Here is a 10,998-nt window from a genome sequence, read left to right on the forward strand (position 1 = left end):
ACCAAGCTGCAACATTTCTCAGAAAGGAAAAAAAAAAAGGAAGTTGTGTAATATGGATCTCTGGCTTTTGCAACTTTTTTTTTTTTAATTTGCATTTATATCCCGCCCTTCTCCGAAGACTCAGGGCGGCTTACACTATGTTAGCAATAGTCTTTATCCTATTTGTATATTTATATACAAAGTCAACATTGCCCCCAATAATCTGGGTCCTCATTTTACCTACCTTATAAAGGATGGAAGGCTGAGTCAACCTTGGGCCTGGTGGGACTAGGACCTGCAGTAATTGCAGGCAGCTGTGTTAATAACAGACTGTCTTACCAGTCTGAGCCACAGAGGCCCTATTAACTTAAACACAAGGTGCAAAGGAAATGATTACAGATACAATCATATCAAAGGGTCATAGGAGTTGAATTGTAGATGTACCCGGTTGTACCCGGTGCCTCATTAACAAGAAGGTGGTTAGCGAGCTAAATAGGAGTAAGAACAATGGCCAAGCCCATTTGATTTGAGCAAGTGGATGGCTCAATGCTTGGAGTGGGGGCACCGGCTAACATATAGCCATATAGCTGGTGAAACTTGAGATGGGGGAGCATTGGGAGCTCATCAGGTTTGTGGTAGTGGCAACAATGAACAAATCCCTGATCCTCGGGCTAGTGTGGCTGGACAAATGGGGACCCACAATATGGTGGGAGGGGGGCTTCTGGAAACTTAGGATAGTGGCCAGCCCCAGTCCATCATCACATGAACAGGGCATAGCCAGGATGTTAGCTGACCCTTACAAGAGTATTGTCAGGCTGTGGATGGGCCCGCAATCCTCCAGGCCTATTCTGACCTGGCAGAGGCATTCAGTGAGGCAGAATGCAAGGCAGTAACCCCCCACTGGTCCACAGACTGCAGTATCAAATGAATACCTGGGGCGAAATTGCCTAAACCCCAGATGTATTCGATGATACCAAATGAAATGGCAGAGCTTCATAGATATATTGACAAGAACCTGTCTAGGGGTTTTCTCTGACTGAGTAGGTGTTCTGTTTCCCTCTCCCAATACTCCCAACAAAAAGTCAGTCAAAGATCTTCTTTTCAAGTTTATTTACATTTGGCTGGATTCCTTCTGGCACAGAGATGTTCTGGCCATGTCTACCCACGCGCCTGCCAAGTCTCTGGAGATAACTAGGAAATTATAGATAAGGCAAGAGTCACTCACGAATATATTCTTCCCTCCATTGAAACAGTTTGCCCGCGCAAATTCACTGCTTTGTCCAAGACAAAAAGCCAGGAAGCTCCGCCTCCTGCTTTATAGCCCCTGTGGGTGTCACTCCATGACTCATCATCATTTGACCTTGTTCCAACGCCTCCTCTGCTGCGCGCGCCGGTCACGTCTGCACAGTCTCGCATCAAGCCAAGATTGTTCTTGGGGCGTTGCCAAATCAGAAGAAGGCCCGGGGGAATCAGGCCTTGCCAACCCCTCCTCCTCCTCCTGGGTGGGTGCCAGGGAGGGAGAGGGCCCAGGGGAAGCAGGCCTTGCCAGCTCCTCCTCCTCACTCTCTGAATCCTCCTCCTTCGAGTCCGGGAACCTGGGTCACAACAGTAGGTCTCATCTGGCAGCACCTGTACTGTTCTAGGAGAAGAAGAATGGGTTGTTATGCCTATGTGTTGACTTTTGAGGTCTGAATAGTATTTGTATGGAACATCTCTACCTTTTACTCCTGATGAAAGACATGTTAGCGACCCTGGCAAACGGGCAGGTTTTCACCAGGCTGGATTTACAGGAGGCATACTATTGATGAGTGGAAAACTCAATTGCCCATTGGAGAGCTACCAGTTCCAGGTGATGCCGTTCGGGTTACAAGGGGTTCTGGCGGTTCATGCAGCTCATCAGCAAGGTGCTGCATGAACACGTATACCAGGGCGGGGGGGGTCCTTGTTTACCTGAACGACATCCTGATTTACACCACCACCATGGTGGAATACACCCAGTTAGTGTGTCAGGTGCTCCAGAAACTCTTGGTAGCTAAGTTGTACGTGAAGCTTTCCAAGTGCGAGTTTCACCAAACCCAGTTGGATTACCTAGGCTACCGTATATCCAGCCATGGGGTGGAGATGGATCCAGGCAAGATCCAAACAGTATTGGAATGGCAAGTCCCTTGGACGAGGAAACAATTACAAAACTTCTTGAGCCTCTCCATTTTTTATCGGCAATTCATCCCGTTGTTCTTGTGGCGCATGAACTGCATGAACACCGCCGAAGCCTCTTGTAACTCAAATGGCATCACCTGGAACTGGTAGCTCCCCAATGGGCAGTTGAACGTGGTTTTCCACTCGTCACCCGGTCGGATTCAGACCTGATAGTATGCCTCCCAGTGCCACGATGTGAAGCAGACCGGCTATACCTGGCCAAATGACAATTTTGGTGGCCTCATATGTGAGTGGAAATTGAGGAATACATAAAGAGCTGTCCGATCTGTGCAGTAAGAAAAGTGAAGCCTGGAAAACTGCTGGGGCTACTAAAAACTGTGGCTGATCCAATCCACCCATGGGAGGAGATAACCATGGATTTCATCATGGACATGCTCGAAAGACACACAGTCATATGGACGGTCATTGATTTATTTTCAAAGCAGGCCCATTTCATACCATGCGGGAGTTTACTGTCTACATGGAGACTCACCAAATTGTTCATTGGAAATATCTACCATCTCCATGGAGTGCCCCGGCATATCATCTCAGATAGGAGAGTTCAATTCACTGCCAGGTTTTGGCATGACTTTGTCTGACTATTCAGCTCAACCCAGGGCCTGAGTTCGGCATTCCACCCCAGTACCAATGGGACCGTAGAAAGAGCCAATGCCATGACTGAACACTATCTGAGATGCTACATCGCATACCAACAGAAATATTTGCCAAGCCTACTTCCCTTCGTGGAGGTGGCGTATAATAATATGGTCCATGGGAGCTCTGGGTTCACCCCCTTCTGGGTGGTGAATGGGATAGAATTCATAGCTATACCCGAGTTGCCCTGTGACCCCCAGTTCTCACGAACCCTGAAAGAATGGGCTGATACAATAGCAGAGGTCTGGGGAGCAGTGAAAAAGGCATTTCAAAAAGTGACTGAAGCCTATAAGGTACAAGCGGACAAGAAATGGGCAACACCAAAACCCTTTAAGGTTGGTGACCTAGTGTATCTCTCCACAAAGTACATCAAACTGAGGATACCATGCAAAAAGCTTGGCCCAAAGTACCTAGGACCGTTTCCTATCACCCAGGTGATTAACCCTGTGACTGTGGAACTGAAGCTCCTGTCCTTACTAGGCTGGGTGCATCCTATGTTCCACAGCAGCTTACTGAAGTCCATAGAGACCACCAAGTTAAGACCCCTACTGGAGCCCCCTGGGCCTGTGGGAGCAGATCACTACAAGATAGACAGATCTTGGACTCCCGGTTACATAGGGGAAAACTCCAGTACTTAGTCAGGTGGAAAAGATACCCCACCACTGAAGCATCCTGGGTTCCAGAAAGGGATGTAAACACTGACTGGATGCTGCGACAGTTTCACCAACAGCATCCAGACAAACCGGATGTGTGTGTGTTGGTCGCATGCAATACTGCAGCTGCTAACACCCCTATGTTATGTCTCACAGATGGACCCCTGGTAGAGGGAAGCCACTTGTTGAGCCTGGTCCACAGGCTCACCATACCTGGAGGGGACACGATGGCAAGGGCACCAGCGGTCGTGGTCACCGGAGCGGTGGCAGATGAAGCGGCGATGGGTGCAGCGTTCCACCACCCATGAGCACGCTGTCAACAAGCCTGAGCCGTAACAGAAGCCTCCTGAGCCTCCCAGCTGATTCCATGTGACCACTGGGCCTCCGACTCACAGCTGATGCTGCCGGCGTGGATTTGGGTGGCTCCTTGCAACCGGGGCTGGCCCGGAGCACTGCTGGGGGAGGCTACAGGACTAATTAGGCTGACCGGATCCTGGCCTGCCAAGAAACAAAATCGGATGCTGGCTGCTGGGGATGTGCGGCCACTGGGTAATTGGGGGGTGGGCACACAGGTGATAAACTGCACTGCAAGGCAGATGCTCCCAGCACTGACTTTACATGGACTTGCTAAATGCCATCTCACTTTGTACTGAGGCTGGGCCTGTTAATAGGGATTAATCTCACAGTTTTGCCGCAATTGTGATTTATTTGTGTTTGCCTTATTTGTTCCCTGCCAGGCGTGCCCTGATGGCTGAGAATAATATTTATTAATAATGAACTGTTATAAAATATAATTTGATAGTATGCTTGAATGTTTTAACGATAAAAAATATCGCTATTTATTTCAGCACATTCCCCCCCCCCTTACAGTTTCTTTCATTACACATATAAATTTGTATCAAATTTATATGGTATTATATGAATATGAGCAAATGCTCTGTCTTACACATTGGAAAAAAGAATCAGAACACTAAATACAAGCTTGATGGACATTAACTTGTAGATGACCCTCACCCCGTCAAAGACCTTTTCATACCAAACGATCTAAGTGCCAAAGCCCCCTGTAACTAAGCAAAAAAGGCTTTAAGAGTTGTAAACCTAATCTTGCGTAGCTTCTTCTCCAGAAAGATTACACTATTAACCAGAGCATACAAAACATTTGCTAGACCAATTCTCAAATACAGCTCGCCTGGAACCCACACCTCATTTCGGACATTAATACAATTGAGCTTGTCCAGAAATATTTTACAAGAAGAGTTCTCCACTCCTCTGATCATAACAAAATACCTTATGCCACCAGACTTGAAATTCTGGGTTTAGAAAATTTAGAACTCGGCTGCCTTCGGCATGACCTGAGTATAACTCATAAAATCATCTGCTACAATGTCCTTCCTGTCGAAGACTACTTCAGCTTCAATCGCAACAATACACAAGCACACAATAGATTTAAACTTAATGTGAACCGCTCCAATCTTGATTGTAGAAAATATGACTTCAGTAACAGAGTTGCGAAAGCAACGCCGATCCACAGCGAAGAGATCCAGGCAGAATGGGAAGATGAAGAAGAGGAAGAAGTTTTCCACACCGGGAGGCCGGAAAGAGGCGACTGTGACAAGTGCGTGAGTTGCGTAGGCCAACACCAACGACAGAATTGCAGGTTCAAGGACACAATTTGTCAGCGGTGTGAAAAGAAAGGACATATAGCTCAGGCCTGCCGAGCCTCCCAACCTTCCCGCCAAAAATTCAAACTGGCCAATCAACAGGGCGCCGGTTCCGTGAAGCGACCAGGGATTGGCCAGTTCAAAAAAGGCGCGAAGTCGAATCACACCACTGTGCAAGTGGGCCACGCATCGACACGGCTAGAAAAGAAAATATTCACTAAGACCTACATTGACTTCAGTAGGTCAGTGTAAAATGGAGGTGGATACTGGCTCATCTATCACGATTATGTCTTGGGACACAATCGCGAGGGACCTGCCAGAAGTCGCGAAACGCCAGCTGCAACCCCAAAAGCTGAGAGTGCAAGACTACCAGGGAAACCGAATCCCTGTTCGAGGAGTCACGTCGGTCAGAGTGAGATATGGACATTTCAAGAAAACCCTGCCGATCACCATCGTAGATGGAAACCTGCCCAGTTTACTAGGTCTGGACTGGTTTCGAGCCTTGGGAATGGGCATAACCGGAGTTCACAGTAGTGGCGTCAACCTGAAGGACAAATTGCTGAGGGAATTCGAGGACGTTTTTCAAGACAGCCTGGGCAAGTACATGGGGACCCCCATTTCATTCAATTTAGATCCCCAGGTAGCTCCCATTAGATTAAAAGCTAGGAGGGTTCCGTTCGCTCTCAAACCCAAGATTGACAGGGAACTAGATAAATTAGTAAACCAGGGAATATTAGTCCCCGTCGACCATGCAAAATGGGAGACACCAATAGTGACCCCAGTCAAACCGGACGGATCAGTCTGTATTTGTGCTGACTATAAGGCAACGCTTAACAAAGCATTGCAAAAGAGTGCTTATCCCGTCCCCATAGTGCAACATTTGTTGCACTCATTAGGGCAGGGACAGGTCTTTGCCAAACTCGACCTGGCTCAAGCCTACCAACAATTACCAGTTGACAACGAAACAGCCAAAGCACAGATGATTGTCACACACCGGGGCATTTTTAAATGCACTCGACTTCAGTTCAGAGTTAGTGTAGCCCCATGGTTATTCCAAAACCTCATGGAACGGCTCTTACAGGGTCTACCGGAAGTAGTCCCATATTTTGACGATGTACTGATATCAGCAGAAAACTTGGAAGAATTAGGGGTCAAATTGCGGAAAGTTTTGGGCAATTTCAGGTCTGCGGGGCTTAAAGTTAAACTCAACAAATGCCAGATAGGAGTTGAATCTGTAGAATTCTTGGGTTACCGGATAGATAAGGAAGGCATCCACCCAACTGAGAGCAAAGTGCGAGCCATTAGAAAGGCTCCACCCCCAAAAAACAAAGCAGAATTACAAGCATTTTTGGGGCTTGTAAACTTCTATGCGGTATTTTTAAAAAATAAGGCAACAGTAGCCGAACCACTACATAAACTGCTAGTGAAAAAATCTGTATGGACTTGGGGCAGGGTTGAGGCTAAGGCATTTGAAGGCGTTAAGAAACTTTTGTCCAGCGATAGCCTTTTAATTCAGTATAATGGGACGTTGCCATTAGTACTAGTTTGTGATGCATCACCCTACGGGGTAGGGGCTGTCCTCAGCCACAAGTTACCGAACGGTTCGGAAGCCCCTATCGCATATTTTTCCCGCACGATGTCCGCAACAGAAAGGAACTATAGCCAACTAGACCGGGAAGCGCTTGCTATAGTCTCTGGGGTTAAAAAATTCCACGAGTATCTGTTTGGGCGGCGATTTGAAATAGTCACAGACCACAGACCTTTATTGGGACTCTTGGCGGGGGACCGTCCAACACCGGTTGCATTATCACCCAGGCTGACCCGTTGGACTATTTTCCTGGCAGCATATTCGTACCAACTGTCTCACCGACCGGGCAAGGACTTGGGACATGCGGACGCTTTAAGTAGATGCCCATTGCCAGAGACTATTGAAGACAATTACTGATTTTAAAAACATCATTCGGTAAGAATTATTCCTAGAGTTGTTATGATGATTTATTTTTTTTAAAGGATTTGTATAAAGACATTTTTCTGTTCAACATCTTCACTTAGAAAATTACACATGCAGCAATATTTCCTGTTGACATTGTTCAGTGATTAGCTATTTTGTTTGGCAAATTCCATCAGATCTGTATGTTCTTATTGCGCCCATATATCATTTAGGGCTTTAAAAATGACTACACAATGCCAGTGACTCCTCACAAACAGGTCTCCTCCATAGTTTTCTGATCTTCTGGGCTGCCTTGCTGATCCTTGAAGATTCTTTGCAGAGCCACCTTCAAAGTTGCTCTTGGCTGCTCCTTTCCCCTCTTCTTCCTCCCCACTAAGAAATAAAGGAGTGGGTTGATGCTCCTGTTGAGAGCCGTGCATCCTATCCCAACGGTCAGGAGGAGGGGATTATAGGAACCAAAATATTCAATGACATAAAAGACATCCATTGGGAGAGAAAAAAGAAAGAAGAAGAGGAGAGCCAGCAAGATGGTTGTGAGCAGCTTCCTTTGACTGCGTTGAGATTTAGACTTCATACGAATCCAGAGGGTCACAGCAGACACAACCATGAGAGGTGTACAAAGTAAGCCATTCACAATAATCTGAAAACAGAAAAGTAAGATTCCAAAGTTGGTAGTTTGGTAAAGAATGAGATGCACCGCAGAGAGCAGGAAGGAGAGGTTCCAGGTGAGGAGACAAAGAAGGGTGGGCAAATACGGAGGACGATGGCAGCGATGCCAGCATGGGAAAAGAACACCCACACACCTGTCCAGGCTGATGGCCGTCAGCAGAAACCGGCTAGCAGAATAGGTGAAGAAAAAGAGCTCAAGAAATAAGAAGACAAAGGCAAACGGAAGATTAGTGCTTTTATGCAGAGTTAAAACAGCCACAAAAACAGCTGCAATAATAAAGGATGTGAGGACCCCACAATCTGTGATTGAGAGGTTCAGGATGAAAGTGGTGAAAGAATTCCTCTTAATGGAAAAGGCCAGGAGATAAATTATCCTTCCATTTCCCACCAGGCCTAAAATACAAATAAGGGCAACGGAGCCATTGAGAAGGGCCGGTTTAGCTCTGCCTGGTAAGGCCTGTTATTAAGAACACAAAGCCTGCAATTACTGCAGGTTCGAGCCCGGCCCAAGGTTGACTCAGCCTTCCATCCTTTATAAGGTAGGTAAAATGAGGACCCAGATTGTTGGGGGGGCAATAAGTTGACTTTGTAAATATATACAAATAGAATGAGACTATTGCCCTATACATTGTAAGCCGCCCTGAGTCTTCGGAGAAGGGCGGGGTATAAATGTAAACAAAAAAAAACAAAAAAAAGAAGGTTGCTTGTTAAATCAAGCACAAGAGTAGTTCCAAAATATTCAGTCCAGCCATCACACCTGTTAACAGAAAGAGAAGTAAACAGAATCAGTCCTCGTCTCAAAAAGCTGTGAACTGCTCAGATATTCATATCATTGAACAGGTTTTGCGCTAAATTATCAAGCAATTGATCATATGGAGAAGAGTAAATTTCTGATATTTTAGAAATGTTTGAAGCAAGAAATTTGACACGCCCTAAGATTGAGAGGATTGTCTTCATCCCACCAGTTCACCTTCAGTGGATAACTGATTAAAGTCTTGTCAATTTCAGTTAGAGTTTGTTAACTCCAATAAATACGGTTAGCATTTATTAGAGAAGTGCTAGGCTAGTGTTGGTGAACCTTTTCAGCATTGAGTGCCAAAACAGGAGAGAGCACGCGTGCATGGGGGAGCACCAGAAACCGGGAGAGCAGCTCCCCGGCACACACACGCAGGAGTGCCATAAACCATAAGAGCAGTGCCTGGTCACCTGGTCTTCCAGTTTCTGGCACACATAAAGCCCAGCTGGCCAGTGTTCATGTGTGCACCGGAAACTGGAAGCTCAGCTTCCCGGTGCATACATGCATGCCAGGGAGCTGCTCTTCTGGTTTCTGGCACATGCATGAAGAAAGCTGGCCGGCACGCATGTGCTGGAACCCAGAAGAGCAATGGGTTACCGCTGGCATACCCGGAGAGATGGCTCCGCATGCCCCTTCCTGTCAGGGTTCCAAGGAACACCCGCAACAAAATAAAGCTCTGAGGCTTGAGGTTCCTCAAAGGTCCAATTTATTAGAGATGTCATGTTGGTACAGCTGGGAAAACCCGAATCTGAAAGCTTCCAGGTTTTCCACATCCAGCTGACAGTTCACAGCCCTGCTCCACACCCACAAGTTCATTACATTGTCCAATCAACTCTTCACACTCAACTGGATACAATCTTCAGGCAGTCTACATCAGATGCAGGCAAAAGTCCTTGAATCCGGAATGTTGTTATGACTAACTTTCTACCGCTCCAACAACCACCCCCTCCCAACTTCCCCAGCTAAAATATGTGGCAGTTAAGAAGCAAAAAGGGCCGGTGAATAGCGCAGGCTGGTAATGCCTGTTATTAAGAACACAAAGCCTGTTATTAAGAACACAAAGCCTGCAATTACTGCAGGTTCGAGCCCGGCCCAAGGTTGACTCAGCCTTCCATCCTTTATAAGGTAGGTAAAATGAGGACCCAGTTTGTTGGGGGGGCAATAAGTTGACTTTGTAAAAATATACAAATAGAATGAGACTATTGCCTTATACACTGTAAGCCGCCCTGAGTCTTCGGAGAAGGGCGGGGTATAAATGTAAAAAAAAAAAAGAAAAAAAAAGAAAAAAAGAAAATTGTCTTCCAAAACTGACACTTCCGGCACACGTACCAGAGTTTCGCCATTACAGTGCTAGGCTATAGAAAAAAGTTACTCAATTAGATACTCAGACAATTTTTAAGCTTTATCTGATGGAGGGACCAAATGGGGACAGAAAGTAGCACATGTCATCATTCTGGCAGATGTCTAGTAAATCTAGGTTAGAGGAAGTTATAATCAAATATTAGAATGGAGAGCTGACAAAGACTCAAAAAAGATTCTCTCCTTAGGTGTTTAGAAGAAGTGACAAAGTGTGTATTTTCATGTCACAATGGAAACCTTGTGGTTTCCACACTTGACTAGGACATGGGGAGCATGTATGAGTAAGTATCCAGGGTTTTAATATTAAATGGGAGTACGTTTTGTCCATGTTTCTTTTTTCAGGTCTTCTAATGGACCACTACGAATCTCCTCTCTTCTACTCTTTGCTCAGTTCTCTTCCATCCCCTCCCTCCCTCCCTCTCTCCAGCACATATGTGTGAGGGGAACTGTTGTGACCCAGGTTCCTGGACCCGGACTCCTGGACTCGGATGATTCAGAAAGTGAGGGAGAAGACCTGGCCAGCCCTGTTTCTCTTGAGCCCTTTCCCTCCCTGGCACCCACTCAAAGGGAGGAGGAGGGGCCGGCAAGACCTGATTCCCTGGAGCCTTCTTCTGATTTGGCAACGCCCCAAGAACAGTTTTGGAGTGATGCAAGGCTACGCAGATGTGATCGGCGTGCGCAGCAGCAGAAGAGTTGGGGGAAAGCCAAGTCATAATTGTCATGCAGTGACATCTGCAGAGACTATAAATAGGAGGCGGGACTTCCTGGTTTTTTGTCTTGGACAAAGCAATGAATTGGCGCGGGCTAACTGTCTCAATGGAGGGAAGAATATATTCGTGAGTAATTCTGGCCTTATCTATAATTTCCTCGTTATCTCCAGAAACTTGGCAGGCCCGTGGGTAGACGTGGCCAGGACATATATCTATGTAAATAAAAGGAGAAAAGAAGGCCTCTGACTGACTCTTTGCTTGGAGTATTGGGGGGAGGGAAACAGAACAGGAACCTTTCCCTTTCCCTTATCTTATGAAACAATTGGAAGGCTAACTCCATTCCTGCAAAGAAAACATTTTCTACCATAAT

At 46.4% G+C, this 10,998-nt stretch overlaps 1 protein-coding gene across 1 annotated transcript; it reads right to left on the reverse strand.

Annotated features, from left to right (window-relative positions):
- Window positions 1-7,341: 7,341 nt before the first annotated feature.
- Window positions 7,342-9,902, reverse strand: LOC131194180 (proto-oncogene Mas-like). Its single transcript, XM_058174906.1, has 2 exons — window positions 9,872-9,902; window positions 7,342-8,210 (listed from the first exon to the last, which is right to left on the reverse strand). Exons 1-2 carry the CDS (start codon window positions 9,900-9,902, stop codon window positions 7,342-7,344), a joined length of 900 nt encoding a protein of 299 aa, XP_058030889.1.
- Between the last annotated feature and the right edge of the window lie 1,096 nt (window positions 9,903-10,998).

The sequence above is a fragment of the Ahaetulla prasina genome, chromosome 3 (genome assembly GCF_028640845.1).
Source record: "Ahaetulla prasina isolate Xishuangbanna chromosome 3, ASM2864084v1, whole genome shotgun sequence".
In the NCBI taxonomy this organism is placed as follows: Eukaryota; Metazoa; Chordata; class Lepidosauria; order Squamata; family Colubridae; genus Ahaetulla; species Ahaetulla prasina.

Excerpts from the sequence above, each read along its gene's own strand:
- LOC131194180 (XM_058174906.1), bottom strand. The coding sequence starts at position 9,902 with ATGGCGAAACTCTGGTACGTGTGCCGGAAGT. Across the intron at positions 8,211-9,871 it reads CTGGTACGTGTGCCGGAAGT|GCAGAGCTAAACCGGCCCTT; the intron begins GTCAGTTTTGGA and ends AGGCCTTACCAG.